This window comes from Delphinapterus leucas, chromosome 7 (genome assembly GCF_059928025.1).
Source record: "Delphinapterus leucas isolate spDelLeu-1000000601 "Yukka" chromosome 7, BTC_Dleu_Yukka2, whole genome shotgun sequence".
NCBI classification, from domain to species: domain Eukaryota; kingdom Metazoa; phylum Chordata; class Mammalia; order Artiodactyla; family Monodontidae; genus Delphinapterus; species Delphinapterus leucas.
In genome coordinates, this window is record NC_143135.1 from 87,152,892 (window position 1) to 87,170,251 (window position 17,360).

At 40.6% G+C, this 17,360-nt stretch overlaps 1 protein-coding gene across 1 annotated transcript in view; it reads right to left on the reverse strand.

The window, feature by feature from the left end:
- Positions 1–3,543: 3,543 nt before the first annotated feature.
- Positions 3,544–17,360, reverse strand: part of RDX (radixin) — a 102,002-nt gene continuing 88,185 nt past the window's right edge. The window contains exon 15 of the mRNA XM_089915522.1: positions 3,544–7,000. Within this exon, the coding sequence (XP_089771648.1) occupies positions 6,934–7,000 (67 nt within the window). The 3' untranslated portion in view covers positions 3,544–6,933. The remainder of the gene's footprint in view (positions 7,001–17,360) is intronic.

The window sequence follows — 17,360 nt, forward strand, 5'->3', positions numbered from 1 at the left end:
CTTGAGCCCCGCCCATTCTGACTAATGGAAACGGGGACAAGAGCCTGCGGGAAGACCTGGGGGTGAGAAGCCCAGCTGTGACAGGTGAGGGCGGGCCAGGAGGGGAATGCACGGTGGTGATCGGGGCACAGCCCCATAACAGTGGCCGGAGGGGCCAGAGTGAAGTGCTGAGAGGTAAGCAACAAGGCACACTGGATGCATGTGATTTTTAAGAATCCATGAGTCTGTTGAGTAAAAGAAACCATTCACTGAAGAGTATGAGCAGAATGACTGCGTTTATATAAAGAACATAGTAGTAAAACCTAGCTCTCCTGTTAGAATTCAAGACAGCACTTACCCTTGGAGGTGAATCTAGTAACAGAGAAGCACAAGGGTCTCTGGAGGGAAGAAATGTTCTCTTTCTGGTCTTGTGCTGATTCCACTAATGCATTCACTTTGTGAAGATTCTTCACACTGTCCACTAAACTGCAAATGTTTTTACTTTATATTTCAGTGAAAAGTTTTTTCAATGCAGAGCTTCAGCATTAACAAAAAGTCCCAGTTAAATGCTGATTTGTGCACAGTACTCTGCAAGGTTTTATCAAAGGAGAACCACATACACATCTTGGATTCTGTTTTTAAATCCGCATTTCAGGGCTGATTTATGGCTGGCATTGATTCATCTTGTGTTTTACTTAGAACAGAAATGAGTATAATCCATAACCATTTGTTCCTGCCCAAGGCTGTGGGCTAGAAGACGACACTGATTTGCGAGAATTACTCATACAGACCGAAGAGTGTTTGCTGGCCCCAGTTGAGTGAAGGGCGCCCAGCTGACCCAGACAGCCTTGAGAACATTCAGTTCCGGGGTTTAACAGGACCAGTAAACAGAACTCCTTCTCCCATTCCGGCACCCCCTAGGTCTGTAAGTGTGGTCCCCGGTCCAGCAGCCTCACCTGTGTACTTGGGAGAGGTGCACATCTTTGGGCGCCACCCCTGACCTGAGAATCAGACACTGGGGGTGGGGCCAGCATCTGTGGTTTCACAAACCCTCCGGACGATAATCACGCTCATAAAGTTTAAAGTAAAAAGCACTGGGTGAAATCAATTCAGAATTAAAGCAAAAGAATGAGCAGGTGAAGCCCACAAGATCACCTTTATCATTGATGAAGCTAATGCTGGGAATCTAGGCTTATGCCTAAGGCAAATGGACTCCCTAATATCGAATCCCAAATGAGACAGCCACCCCTCTCCTGTGGGAGCCCGGACCTGCCTCAGCAGAACTAGGGCATGGAGGAGCTGACAGTCATGTGTGCTTCCTGTGGACAGAGAACAGGACTGGGTACACGGCTCCTCTCCAAACTCACTGCTCAAGCAACCCGTCCCACCTGCCTGGAAAGGAAGGAGGGGGCCGAGGGGGCCAAGAGGACGGGAGTGTTGTGCTAAAGAGTAGTGTCTGCCCACCAATGCGCTCCTAAGAGTGGATGTGGATTATTCATGACTGGAAGAGATCAGCTTTTCTCCCTTTGGGTGGCTACACCCCTGTCAGCTTCGCTTGACCAGGACTGAAGTCCAGCAGTTCACAAGGGCCTGGTGGGTGTGAGCAGCTCCTGAAGAAAAGTGGCTTCTGGTTCTGAGGCTTCAAGTCCCCACCTGTCCGTCCCAGCACGCAGTGTAGACAGGAACCTTTCTGCCCAGTGCAAAAGAGAGCCCAGGAAGAAATCCAGCCAGTTTCCTCTCCCATGGGAAGTGATAGCTAAACATATTCCCTCAGAAGGGGTGCGACGAAAATGGTGCTTTAACTTGTCATTATCTTCATGCATTTCTTGTTACCTGAAAATAAGCGATCTTCATAACTCCCCTCTGCCTCTCAGCTGCCCACCTATGCCATCCCATGACCTTCCTCTTTAGCACTGAAAGTAGGCTAACTCCCTTCCCTTTCCAAAGGAGGAGACTCAAAGAACAGAATGGATCTTAGAAATCATTTAGTCCAAACACCTCATTTTCCGGCAGACGCGTCAAAGGCCCAGGGCATTGAAGTGACCTATCCAGGGTCTTAGTCGTGACCCATGCCCAGGCTTGACACCCACTGGCTGAAAACCCTCAACCCTCCACAGCTCCACGAACAAGCTTACGAACTGCTAGTTATACGGCATTATCTATAATTATGTTTATATCATCGCACTATAACCAGAAGCAACTGATAATCTGTCCTCTTTTTTTTTTTTTTTTTTTTTTGTGTGTGTGTGTGTGGTACGCGGGCCTCTCACTGCTGTGGCCTCTCCCGTTGTGGAGCACAGGCTCCGGACGCGCAGGCTCAGCGGCCACGGCTCACGGGCCCAGCCGCTCCGTGGCATGTGGGATCTTCCCAGACCGGGGCACGAACTCGCGTCCCCTGCATCGGCAGGCGGACTCTCAACCACTGCGCCACCAGCGAAGCCCATGTCCTGTCTCTTTTTTAATAGTTTCCCCCTGTATTACCAGTCCGGGCCAGACCAGTCTGTGTGTGGAAGAGGTCTGTATGGTGGTAGCACATGGGAATTTGCTGTGGCGGCAGCAGCCCACGCTGTGCCTTCTTTACCTGTTGACCTTGAGCCTCAGGTTCTCTGATGGATCTGCTAAAAGGTGAAAGTAAGAACACACCTGGCATGATTGTTCAGACAGTTACCTGATCAGTGGTTCAAGGGCCCCAACCAGATGATTTCCTCAAGCGCTTCCAGTCTGTATTAATACATAACACGCAGTCTTTCGGGTGCTGCCTGTGAACCTTGGCCACAGGACACCAGCTTCTGGCTCCACTGCATCCCCAGGCCTTAGGGCCGAATGGTTCTATACAACCTGCCGCTTATAATCGAGGAGAGGCCTGGCAAACAGCAATTTGATAAGAATCACACAAAGTTGTGTGGTTATCTTTTAAGTTATAAAAATGCCTGATAAGCAAAGATTTCAAATAAATTATGAGAGCAGTTTGGGAACAAATATTTCTTGATAGTAGACAAACAGCATTATTTCTGCCAAATAAAAAGTTTATTTGCTTATGTGTCCACTTTAGAAGGGCACTGTTTCTAAAACAACCAGACTTACTTAGTGCCCTTGAAAGACATCAGGGACAGATGGAAAATTCAATATCATGTCGGCATATTTTGTGTGGTTTTTCTAAAAATCTTTAAGGGGTAACTTTGTGACTGGCAGGTGAGTACCTGTCATATAATCCAAGCACAATACATTCCTGAAGGATTTAAGAGTGACTATAAAATAGCTGACTCCTGTTGCAAATTGTCACCCAATCCTCTAAGCTTCAGTCCTCAGACATTCAAGCCACCTCAGAGCGTCAGGAATAGTGCAACCTAGTGAATTAATAATGTGGCTTCATGTCCCAGCTCTGCCACCGCACCCCTCAACCTTCTTTCTCCAAACACTGGCCAATTCCAAGCTAACACTTTGTGAAATCAGAGAAGATGAGAAACTGAGAAGGGGCAGGCAAGCCCGCTGGTCAGTAGGGCAATTCCTCGAGAATGTGATATTCACTGCCTACCATCGGTGTGCAGAATCAAGCGGAAACTAAATGCCCCAGGCTGATGTTAGAATATATTTATTGCTACATTTATATACAGTTATACAAACAGCCGAGACAGGAAAGGGAGTATTGCAACAATTTCTCCAGATGCCACAGATGTGTGCCAGGAAACAGAGCTGCATACCACTGATTTTGCTCTCAGTTCGAAGCCCAAAATAAGTCACATACATTTTTTTTAAGTGGAAAGTTCTTGGAAATTCTCTCCGCATATCCCTCTTTACAAGCTAGTCATGCAGAAAACAAGTGGGTTCTCAGAAGCCTGGGCCTTCAGGCGTCTGTTGCGGGGATGGTGCCTTGAAGACAGGATGCAGAGGATGCTGGCTGAGGACTGCCGGGTGCAGTGCCGAGTTCCCACGTCCTGGGCCGTCTCTCTAAGGTCTGTCCCTAGGAAAGGCAATCGAGAGGGGTGAGGAGAGAGACAGAATAGCAAGAAAGGGAAAACCAACAGTCGACTGAGGTGTGGAAAGAACCATCAACAAGAGCCCTGATTGAGGGAACATTCATCCATCGGGTTTCAGCTGAGATTATGGACTTTGGGGGATACAGACATTCAGAACATCAGGCATGTCTTAGTACGACCTTATCCTAAAGCTCGCCATGTGCGTCAGATGCCAGGGACCTGCGTGAAGACACAGAAAGTGAACAGGAAAGTTAGGCAAGAAAGAAGAAAACTGAACTTTTAAATATTACCATGATAGGGTTGAAAAGGGCACGACCCTGATCACCTTTCCAGTAACTTGTAGCCAAGACAAGAGTTTACTACTGAATTATGAAGGGGGATGGAATGTCGCCAAGGAAACAAGATGACGTACAAATTGCACCAAAACAAAGGTGGTTCCACAGGCTCTACACTCTGACCTCAGCCTTGCTAAAACTATTTTTGGTCTCAAAAGGAATCTAACATGGTAGATATTGCAATGTTCAGATCCAGAATCATGATGTGGATATGAGATCATGGTATAAACATACTCCCCTTCATGTCACAGTCTTATAAGCCTTTGTGACGTGAATCACAAGAGAAGTAAGCAGCCTGTGAGGCAGGTGTCCCCAAGGGATTGGTCACCTTATTTACACCAGCTCTGTCTTACCCACCTCAGGGTACTTCCCCCTCAACCCCCCGACCCCAGGGTGTAGGAAAGAAGGTCATCAGATCAGGTCTAACTCAGCCTCCTAAGCTAAAATCAGCCTAGCACCTCAGAGAAATGACAAGGCCTGAAGGTTGAAAGCAAGAAGCCTGTGGGTCTGGATGCACCAGACAACCAGAGGCCTTTGGGGTTGATTCATGATTTGGATACAGCCTGACACCCGAGGCTGTAGGGTATTCTATCCCTGAAGAAACCAGCCAGCTGCAGTTCGTCCATGGCTATCCATGTAATTCCTCGCCACCATAATCTCGCGGGCCTGCCCAATCACAAGCAAGAAGGTGAGGATTCTGATGGAGAAACCCTCAGGACAGTGGGAGTAGGACCGGAAAACTGTCAAAAGTTCCTGTCTTTTTTCTTGGGTCAATAACACTACAATCAACTAAGGAGGGGGGGCCCAGCTGTTCTTCTGAGGCTGTCAACTATGTGACTTTTCAAGCTGAAGGATGCAGCGATTGCCAACTCCCTTGATCCTTTAATAAATTCATCTTTGGACAATTCAAAACCTCTGTCATTTGATCTTGACTTTTCTGGTAAGTCATGGAGAAACTTTCTTTTCCTACTTCTGATGGCAACAACAGAGTCAAACTCACTCCAAGGATTTGCTCTAAAAAGCAAAAACACTAAAGGATGAAAATCAATGAGGAAAAATTGCAAAACATCAGGCAAATTTCAGTTGGAAGGATCTTACCAATCAGCAAACAAAATAGAAAGAGTTACATAAATGCCTGCACTGGAAGAAATGATTTAAAGATGAATAGCTAAGAACAGTATTGTTTGTGGCAATCTATGGATCATTAAGGACATGTTTTAACCAAGGATTTTAACTCAAATATCAAGATTAACTGGATTCTATGGAGTCACAAACACCCCTTTCAAAACGAGTGAAAGCAAACAATGATGGATGTGTCACAAGGACTTCAAGTGGATTTTGAAACAATGAAAATATTTTGGTGATGTCATGGAATGTCAGAGATTCTTGCATGACCTTAAACTCATTTCACAGCAATCCAAAAGTCAAGGTCATTAAAAAGAATGCAATAATGCCATTTGCAGCAACATGGATGGACCTAGAGATTATCATACTAAGTGAAGTCAAGTCAGACAGAGAAAGACAAATACCATATGACATCATTTATATGTGGAATCTAAAATATGATACGAATGAACCTATCTACAAAACAGAAACAGACTCACAGACATAGAGAACAGACTTGTGGTTGCCAAGGGCGAGGGGGGGTGTGCAGGGAAGTACTGGAAGTTTGGGATTAGAAAATAAAGAAATACAGAAATAAAGTCAAGGCCAAAGAAGCAAATCATTTCTAAAAGTTCCCCAGCCTAAGTGAACATATATCACCATTTTTCTATGTCACATGAAAAGAACCTAAAAAATAATATTGTTATAACAGAGTTATTCCACATTTTAAGGTGTTATCTAAAACATATTCCCATATAGCTAGAGACTGGTTTATAGAATTGTGGGAGGTTTAATCAGCAAGTTGGGGGAACTCAAATGCACCATTCAAGATCTGCAAGATAAACCACATGGCTGCAGTTTTATTTAGAAATGGGATGGGTCAACAAATCAATTAAAGAACTTTGAAACAACCTCTTATCATGGTAATCACGTTGATCAACGATTTTTAAGTATTTCCAAATTGAGATCAATGCATAATACTAACGTGGCTTATGAACCAATTCTGGATTTTTTCTACTTAATATATAGGTATGGAACTTCATTTTTAAGTAGATCTGAACATTTTTTTAAATAAGAAAAAAACCTTCTAGCAGCACACAAGTGTCATATGTGTGAGCTTGCACTATAATACTCTACATCAAGGGGGTTCTTTCACAAAGGTAAGCAAACAGTCTAAAGTAGCATGTCTAATCAGCTCACCAAGATTATAGGTAAAATTTCATTTTAATAAACTCTATCTGACCTCAGTGTTCTTGATTGGCAAAGAGCCAAAGAGATGCAAACAACTGAAAAAAAATCTGGAGGGGGTGGGATTAGGTGCTGTAATGGTAGGGCTGGCTCTGGGTCAGCTCTTTTGACTGGCATTTCACTAGATGAAAGGCTCTGGGCTGTGGATTAACAGATTCAGGTTTTACAGGGTCCCGCCAGCATTTTTGCAGTGGAGAGGGTATGGCAGGTCTAATGGGAAGGTGGGCTAGCCCTGGTCAAGGCTGCCAGCTGTACTTACCCAGTGAGGGAGGGAGCCTTCTTCCTAACTGTTACATTTGCTTTATACTGCTTTGGCAAGAACGCATCTGGAACAATGCATACAGTTTGGGTCCCCACCTTTTAAAAAAGACATCAAAAGGTTAGAAAGCATTTAGAACACAGAAAGAAGCCAAATACTGTAGTACAGAAGCCAGAAGCACCCTTGTCACCTTGCATTATGTAGAGCCTTCTATGTAACCAAATTGCCAAAGTAATCTCCTTCCTAATCTTTAACCTCTAACTTTTCTTTTTCAATCACTTTTGAATCTCCACTATTACAATGTGGAAATAAGAATAACTTTAAATCTCCCTTTTGAAAAGATGCTAGAATTCTAATAGTTGCAGCAGCTCTGCACAAACTAGTCATTTTCATAAGACTACCAGATCTCAAAGCCATCAAAATCTTTTTAAGTATTAGTGTTATGCTGAAGATCAGATTTTATATTTTGAGGTTCTCTCTTGATTAAAATATCTTTCAGGCACCAACCAGACTTAGGTACCAAAATACTTCCTGGTGCCTACTTTAAAATCAACACTTGCTATCTATGAATAAGCAAAGGCTCAATATACTGTACCTGCCTACTAAGACTACGGTGAGTAAGACAAACACACAATCAAAACCACCTCCCCTGCAGCCATGTTAGCATTGCAGCGGCTAAAGAGATCAATTTCAGCCCTACTTTCTCTGTTCTGTCTTCTTCAGCTGACTCACCTGCCATTCTCAGACATAGCCCTTAGAGACACCAAAGACAAAGTCACAATTAACTCCAAAAAGAAATTGCTAAACCAATGAAGCTTATACATGTGTTAGTTTTCTGACTGGGGAGAATATTGTTTACAGTATTTTCTATGCTTGAGAGTTAAGCAATTGGAAATGGTAATCTCTATCTTATAAATGGGTTACATATCAAAAGGGCATCTGTGGTGGGCTGTTTCCTATGGAAACCATGTTATAGATGATTAGTTTGGTTTCCAAGCAGTTTAATGCATAATGAAAAACTGAGTCTTGCAGCAAAATACAGAACCCTCACATTTTGATAAAGGAACACTGAAACAAAGCAGTTTTATAATTTTTCCTTAATAGTGAACTTTGATGTTAAATGGGCAGAATTAATTAGAAGGTGATTAAGTAGTACTTGAATTTAAGAACACTTTAAAGAGAATTTTAAGTATTTTCAAGGCCTTTGAAGGTTAGCAGAGCTGGCACTTTATTGTACCAATTGTCATTTTAAAATGTATTGCTGTATCTTTTACCCTAGTAACCAGCACTATTCTCATCATTCTTAACCGTAATTGAGGTAGATTTGCAGTACCCATAAAGGAACAAAAGGGGAGAGAGAAGAAAAAGGAAGGAAAAGAGATTGATTGGCATGAGTATACTGAAAAATATTTGGAGGAGCAAGAGAAAGGAGGATGGGGGAGTAAAGTGAATAAATATTAAGGTATAAGAGAGAAAATAAAGTTAAATGAGGGGTTACAGTGGTAACAGAAGAAACTACATGCAGTTGCCTAAAAGAAAGGTAGCAAAGAGACATCATCAGAAATGTTGAAAGTTTGCCACCAGGTGGCGCCATGAAATTAAAATACCTCTAGAAAACAGCAACCCTTGTTGGAGGGGCGGTGAGTGGAAGATACATACAAATCAGAGGGGCAGGATATTCACAATACAGGTGACTCAGTGTTCGTGGAGTGCCAAACCACAGGTTAGGACATACATCATATCAAGTTATCCCAGGAACGAAACTTGGTTTAATATTAGAAATATCTATTAATTCAATATGTTAACAGACAAAAAAGCATACACATATTATCACAATATACACAGAATTTGCATTTGATACATTTTAAACACCCTTTTGATTTTTAAAAAAACTCTTAGAAAAACAGGTGTATATATATAAAAGGAAGTTTCATTAACCTGATAAAGGTCATCTGCCAAAACAGCAAACTTATGTCATGGCACATGTTAGAAGCATTCTTGTTAAATCAGAAATGAGGTGCACTTATGTTCAACATTGTACTGAAAGCTTTAGTCAAATCAACTCAGTAAGATAAGGAAAAGAAGTAAGTTATATGGATTGAGGAGACAAAGAACTGTATTAATTGTAGATGACTATTTATGTAGAAAGCCCAAAAGGCTTCACAAATTATGAGAAAAAATAAGAATTGAGCAAGGTTCTTGAATATAAAGTCAGCAAACAAAAATCAACTTCATTTTTATATATCAGCCACCAATAGTTTTAAAATTAACTACTAAAAAGATAGTAAAAATAAGATGCTTAATAATAAATCTAACAAAAGAAATAGATGATCTAAATGGAAAAATTTAAACTTTACTGAGAAGTATTAAGGAAGACATAACAAAATGGAGAGATATTACATATTCATGACTAGGAATACTTAAATATTGTACAGATATAATTTTTTTCCAAATTAATCTATTAATACATTTCTATCAAAACAAGGTGGAGAAACTTTTAAAGAAAACAGGAAAAAAAGTCACTTCAAAGAGGAGACATGAAAGGCCCATAAATTTAAGAAAAATTCTGAACTATATTAATAATCAAGACAATGCAAACTAAAAGCACATTTTAAACCTATCAAATTGGCAGAAAGTTAAAAAAGCTAGTGATATTCAAGTGTGTTGAAGTCAGTGTGGGTATACCCTTCCTTTGGAAAACAAGTTGCTGGTTACACAGAAAAGTTGAAATGCCCCTGTAACTGAACAATTCCCCTCTCTAGGTAGAGATACTGTTGCTCACACTACTAGGAAATATGTTCAAGAAGATTTCAGGCTATATTGTTTGTAAAATAAAAAATACTAGAAACAATCCAAGTGTCCATTATCAGGGGAGTGGATAAATTATAGTGCATTCATAAAACAGACACCCTCACAGCAGCGAAAATGAATGAACCACGGCTACATTCATCAAAATGGATGTGTGTGTGCGCATGTATGTAAAGTAGGTAAAGTTCACAGGCGTGCAAAAGGAGACATTATATTGTGGATACAAACAGTTAAAATCAAAGAAGAGGGAGACATGATAGAGGAGGAATACAGAATGCCAAAGTTACCACCAATGTACTATTTTAAAATGGATGCATGAGTACTTATATATATATTTACATGTATAATACTACATAAGAATATATACTATATATAGTAACAGATTTCTTTATATTTCTCCTAGGCACTGTTGTAAAACAATCTCTAGTTTGTAAATGTTTAAAACTTTCAGAAATTGATGGAGGAAAAATACTACAATAGACAGGGAAGTTATAAATTTTGTTCCAATTATCTTTGGTCTTTGAACCATTAGAATTTTGAAGGTCTCAAATCGTCTAGGTAGAGAAGTCAATAGCTACTCCAAGGACACTGAGTAAAAGAAGCAACTGTATTATTCCCACTGTGTCTGACACCCTCATCTCTAAATAAGTGATTCTCAAAGTGTGGTCCCAGAACAGCAGCATTAGCCTCACCTGTTAAAAATCCAAGTTCCTAGGCACCATGTAGACTTACTGAATCAGAAACTTCAGGAGGAGCCCTGCAATCTGCATTTTAACAAAGTCTGCAGGCGATAATGATGTATGCTAGTTGGAGAACCACTGCTAGAAGTTTCTCAGATGTGTAGGGAAATCTCTTCGTTACTACAAAATAAGACCCCTCTACCATGAAATAAACAATCTAGACAGCTGAGAAAGCCACACCGCTGGCCCTTGGAAGAACGTAACTGTTTTTAAAATCCTTTAATTCAGAGGTCAGCAAACTATGGCTCATGGACCAAATCCAGCTCCCCATCTGTTTTTGTAAAGACCATGATTTAAAAATTAAAAGAAGATAATTTTATGACATATAAAACTGTATGAAAAAATAAAAAAATAAAATTGTATGAAAGTCGGATTTCAGTGTCCATGAACGAAGTTTTACTGGAAGGCAGGCAGCCAGGCTCCTTCACTTACATACGCCCATGGCTGCTCTTGTGCCAAAACAGCAGGGCTGTGTACTTGTGACAGAAACTATTTGGCACGCAAAGTTGAAAATATTTAATATCTGGACCTACCCTTAGAGAAAAAGTTTGCCAACTCCTACTTTATTCAGTAATTACAATCTACTAACCTTGAAGCAAAATATAATCATAGTGATTTCCTCTTAAATGTACAATTTTCCTTTTAATTCCACAGGCAAAAATGTAAGTTTAAAAGAATTCTTAGGAAAGTCAAAGCAGAACCATTTTTATCTACAAGGTAAATCAAATAACCCACACAGAGCATCTGGAGAAAGTTGTTAATTATGCTACTTTCTGTCTTCAATATTGTAATGTGACAAAAAAAATAACTGGTGAATTTTAATGAAATACTCCATCACGTTTAGTTCTGTAAACTAGTTTAGGAATCTCCTCCACAGGCATTTCCTCAGGTGTTTCACTTAAACTGTGAGCCTGTCTCAAGGCTGCACTGTGACTTATTTCTGAGGCCTCAAGCTGTGGCCACCTTCCTCCCTGGCTCTGTCCCAGGCTGAAACTCTCCAGGCAATCTGATCCTCAACCTCTTGAATTTTTTCTAGACCAAGTTCAGTTCTTATCACTGAAGTCCTGCTCACCAAATTTCTGAAATATTTTATTTAACATCTATTAACTAACTCAAACAGCCTATTTCTATACATATCCATCTTCACTTCTCAAATTGCGTTTTTTCCTAGACTTCTAAGATCCCTTGAGCACAGACCCTTCATTTGATTTCGAGGGCTTTAACACTCAATAAAAAGAAAAGGATGCTTTCTCACCCCCATGGGTATAAATCGTATATTTCAACTTCAAATCTTTAAGCTATACTCACCTTTTCTTGAAAATGAGAGCACTAAACTCTTCACAGGTTGGCGTTACTAGCCCACACCAAACAGTGGAATAAGCCTGGTCCCCAATTTGATGAGGTTTGATCTCCAGGTCACTGTTACTCTGTATTCAACATAATATTTAGAGCATTCTTCTTTGGCCTCTAAACTAATGAATACATTCACTTTAAGTTATGCAGACAGGAAAATCCTCTGAAGGGCACCGTCATGTAAACATGTCTCAATTGGAAAGTTGGCGTTTTGTAGTTTTTAAAAAAGGGTGGGGGGAAGATTTCAATTCAAAGAAACCCAAACCCAAATGCAGACTCTGCCACTCTGGTGGCCTTTGGGCAGGTTACTGAACTCTAAAATGGGATAGTGCACCTACCTCCAAGGACACCCGCAGCATTTATGATATCTTTGTACAGATTAGGAAAGTGTGTCCCTTCCTCCAGGCACAGGTGTGGTCCCAAGGTGCACGCTTATCTGGTACACACTAAATTTGTATGTCTGTCCCTCCACTCCTGCCACTATGCTTGTGTGAGCTCCTTGAGATTTGGCTCCTTTCCAACTTCATCTCACAAACAACTCTCTCCTGGGCTCACTTAGCTCTGGACATACTGCCCTCCTTCCAGTTCTTTGAACCAGTAAGCCCTTTCTTGCCTCAAGGTCTTTGCATATGCTGTTCTCTCTACCTGGAATGCTTTAAAGCGAATCTTGTAAACTGGTGTCCAGTGGGCCACTTCCAAGAGAGCAGATATATTATTTGGCTTGCAAAACATTATCTAAAATTTTTTAAACAGCTGAAGTGTAAAATTTCAGAGACTTCACATAAAATTACATTTCTACTTAAATATTTAAAGCATTATTCTTTGGATGCTTTTTTAGTAAAGCTGTTTGCTGGCTTATCTTGGAAAATCAAAATAGCACTGCTTTGAGGAGCTGCCACCCTCTTTAGACCCAGCGTGAAGATTCCCCCACCAGGCCCAGTGTGCTCATTTGATCCTTCTGGGCATTTGCATTTGCCATCTTGATTTAAATTTAAAAAGCTAGGCTTCTCTTTTTTCAGGTGGCAACTTATATGCCAGTTCCTCACAGAGACTTTTTCCGACCTTCCTATCCCCGATTATCATCCTATTTTCCCCAACTCAGTCCCTTGTTTCTTTCACAGCATTGATACAAATTTGCTGCTTTTATAGGTCAAAGATGGTTGAATATTAGCAATTTTACATGATTCAATCTAATACGATTCACAACTTTTAAATTATTCTGCATGTGTTTCATGACTTACCATAGAAAGTAAGTCCATTAATAAGGATCTAGTCTTCTTCACTATTATATTCTCAATGATTAGTAGGTACACAGTACCTGGAAGGTACTAGGCACTAAAATATTTGGATGAATAAATGCAAGGACTCCTCCTACCAAAAGGTCCTTAGTAGCTCCAGAACATACACAAAACCCATTTTTACCTATCCTGAGGTACCTAGAAGTAGCCCAAGTTATAAGTGGACTTTCCTAACCCACAGCCCAAGGCAGTCCTACTATCCCCTGCTCAACTCTAGAGCTGGCTTTAGGCCCAGACTTCCATCAGCCTCTGCTTACATAGCTGACACCCCTGGTTCTAGCACTGGAAATTACTCCTAAGGTATGATTTTTTCCTGGAACCCCTGTGCAAACCAGCATTGAGACCACCATTGGACATCCACTGAGATGTTCCCTCAGCCCTAAAGGGAAGCTGGGGGAAAACTGTACCTGTTCCTGAGATAAATGCTGACAATTGCAATAACCTCTACATCCTTGGAGATGTTAGCAAGGGGTCTGTTGTTCCCCAGATCTTTGTATGTATCTCTTGTCTACTTGTCTGTCACACTATATCTTAACTCTTCGTTTCTTCCTCTACACTATGAAAGTTTTTTAAAATTATTTATGAATCCTCAGGACCTAACTTCAAGTACTTAACAAGTGCTTAGTGAATGAAATTATTTGAATGGATTAAATCATTCAAATGCTACATGGTGCACCCCTAAAAGGTAAACATGCATACAGATTTTCACTTACTAGGTACAATTTCATGGACTGGAGCAGGGCTGTGGGGTGGGGTTCATGCCAGTGTCAGCTTCAGACATCTGGAGCTGACGGAGAACACTACTAGAAAGAGCACTTTCCTGTTGTGTGTTTGTGGAAAACACTTCCCAGAAGATACTACACAGTTAAGCTAAGCAAAAAACTAGTCTTAACTCCAAAGCAATTGCTCTCTTCAATGATTTTCTTACTGCCAAAGCCAGTGTACATTGAAACATTGTAACAGACCTGTTTCCTATGGCTTTGGTGGTCACCCAGGATGTTTAACTCTGCCCTGTTGTGTTTCTGCAGCTCTTTCCTGAACGTACTCTTGCTTTGGCCAGCCCTTAAATATTGGTGCTCACCAGGGCTCTGTACTAGCTGTTCTTTCCTTACACTTTCTCCTTGGGAACTCTTATGACATTCCATCAGCATTCCAAACTTGTCCAAAAAAAGCATCACAGGCACATCCACACCTGCTCCCTCTCATGATTCTCCAGTGTTTCATAGCACCACCTTCTGAATCTCAAAGTTTATACTTTCTCAGTACAAACAGGTAGTTCCAGCACACTCCAAGTCTTTTTGTGCCTGAAGGTATTTACATACATAGTTCCCACTATCTGGATAGCCCTCCTATCTTTGCCCCTCACGCCCTCCCACCATTAAGAATAACTCATCCTTAAAGGCTTGGCTTAGGAGTCATCTCCTCCAGGAAGCCTTCCACCAAGACTAGATGCCTTCCTCTGAGCTCCCAGAATTCACCCACCTTATTCATTTAACAAAAAAAATTGAGCTCTATCATGCACCAGGCATTGCTCGAGGTACTGAGCACATTTCATTGCACAAAACAGCAAAATTCCTGCCCTCATGAAGCTTACATTCCAGTGGGAAAAGACAGATAATAAACAATACAAATAGGTAAAAAAAATTAAAGTATATATATATTAAAATATTAAAAATATATATAGTGTGTTGGATAGTAAGTGCTATAAAGAAAAATAATTAAGAGACATGGATGGGTAGGGAATACTGGGGAAAGTGTAATTTTAAATAGGGTAGTAAGGGAAGGCCACATTGAGGTGACATTTAAGCAAAATCCTGGAAGTGGCAAGGAAGTGCATCATAAAAATACCTGGGGAGAAAAGGCATTCCAGGCTGACGTAACAGGAGCACTGGCTAGTTTAGAGAATAACAAGGAAGCCAGTTGACCTCAATTCAGTGAAAAAAGCGGAAATCAGCAGATGAGGTCTGAGAGTGACAAGGAATCAGATGATCTTGGGCTCTGAATGACCACTGAGAAGGATATAGCTTTTACTGAGATGGAAAAGGTCTGGAGAATTTTTAAGCATGACAGGATCTGACTTACCTTTTTAAGGCTACTGTCTTCATAGACTGTAGAATATCAAGAGAGGAATCCAGAAAATCCATCAGAAGGCTCTAGCAATAATACAAGCAATCCTGGTGTGTGGAACAGGGTGATAGCTGTGGAGGATGTATGAAATGGTCATTTTTTGAATATATTATATATTTTGAATGTTGGGCCAACAGGTTTGTGGTTGGATCGGGTGTGGGTTATGAGAGAAAAAGAAGAATCACATTACAGTCAAGGTTTGGGCCAGATCCACTGAAAGGAGGGAAGACGAAGAGGAAGACTGAGACAGGAGCAAGTGGGCAGGGGGTGGGAGAAGACCTCGAGTTTGGTCTGACATAGCAAGTTTGAGATGCTTATTAGATATCAAAGTGGACATGTTAGGTAGATAGTTGGATATACACATCTGGAGTTCAAGGTAGAGGGTTTTGGCTGGAGATTTGAGTTTTTAGCATACAGATGGTATCTCAAGCAACAACACTGGAGGAGGACACTAAGGGAACCAAGTGTAGACGGGGCAGACCTGGGCCTTGGCACACTCCAACATTAACAGGTTGAGGAGGGAACATTACTTACTCATACACACACATTAATTTACTTCGTCTACTGGGAGTAGACCATGAACTCTTTACTGCTCAGAACAAACCATGTCTATTTTATCTCTACATACTTAGCAGAGGGCCTGGCACACACTCAATAAACATATGCTGAGCAATACCATCTAAAGAGAATCACAAATAAAATCCTTCAAAGGCAAGAAGACATAAAAACTGGAATCCAAAGGACTGGAGTATAAATACTAATACCCACAATACTGACAGATGAATAAAAATATTATGAAAAACAAAATGACAGAAGTTAATAAACACCTTTAATATGCCAAGCTGTAAACAAAGTATTCCATGTATATTATTACAGTCAATGCTCATAAAATCTATAGTATTACTCCCATTTATCAGATGAGGAAACTGATGTTCAAAATGGCTGAGTGGCTTCCTAATGTCACACATCTAAGAAAGTGGCCAGGCCACAATTCAAACCCAGATGCAATTAACTCTACATCGTGCTGCTTCACATCTATTCCAAACACTCTAAATGCCAGTCAGACTGCCTGTGTATCTAATGTGCTCTGGACCAATAAAACCTGGATCTAAGTATCTACTGCAAAAAACAAAAACAATGGCTGAAAAAGCAAGAGAATCTGGGAAAGGATCCCTGAACCCTTAGAATGCGGATAACCATGGGCTATGAAGTCTGTAATTTCACTTGACAATTTCTGAGTGTGCCTGAAAACCTATGCAGAAACAGCAGGGATCAGAACTCAGTAGCACCAAGCAGCTGAAAGAGCAACAGAGGGATGGTGAACACTACAGACTGAGGACCTAGACTTTATGAGCCTCTCTGGTACATCAGCTTAGAATTTACTGTGAATCTCAGGGAACAGGGGAAGAGAGGGAGACTGCAAACCACTAATATCAGTGTTTCTTCTATCTGATTAACATGAAATATCATTAGCACTTTGAAACTAATTAGGCTGTACCCCCCAAAATATTTGGTGCCCAAGAAAATCACTTAAGAACCAAAAGTTTATAGGTACAAGAGCAATATCTGATCTGAAAAGTGAGGTGTGAAATCAAAGGACATTTTCTTAAAGTCAGAAAGAAAGATCACATAATAGGATGAATTAAGTTGATCTACCTCCTTAAAAATCAAAGAAAACTTCGATATTCTTTGAAATAATTTTCCTGTTGCTTGGTGTCATGGTCGAGTGTTTTGCAATGATCTGAGCCTGTCATTTTCCATTTTAATAAAAGTAAGCAAATGAAAACTCTACACTGAGGAAATGGTGGTACTCAAAGGAAATTAAAAACCAAAAAGCTACCAAAGTACCTTTAGAAAGGTACTGATTTTCTTCTTTTTTAAAAATAGCATTTTCTGATTATAAAATTTGAAGAAGTCAGAGAATTTTTATATACTGGCAGATCTTTTACACTTGAGCCCTCAAAAGTGAAACATTAAAGCCATTATAGCTATGTCACCTTTTAAACCTGAAATACAGAAATCCAATTTATGAAAAGGAAAAGTGCCTACTTTTCTTATAAAGGTGCTTCAATAAGCACATACTACTATTTAAATTTTTAAAATGTAAAAAGTGCACCTACATCATTTAAGTA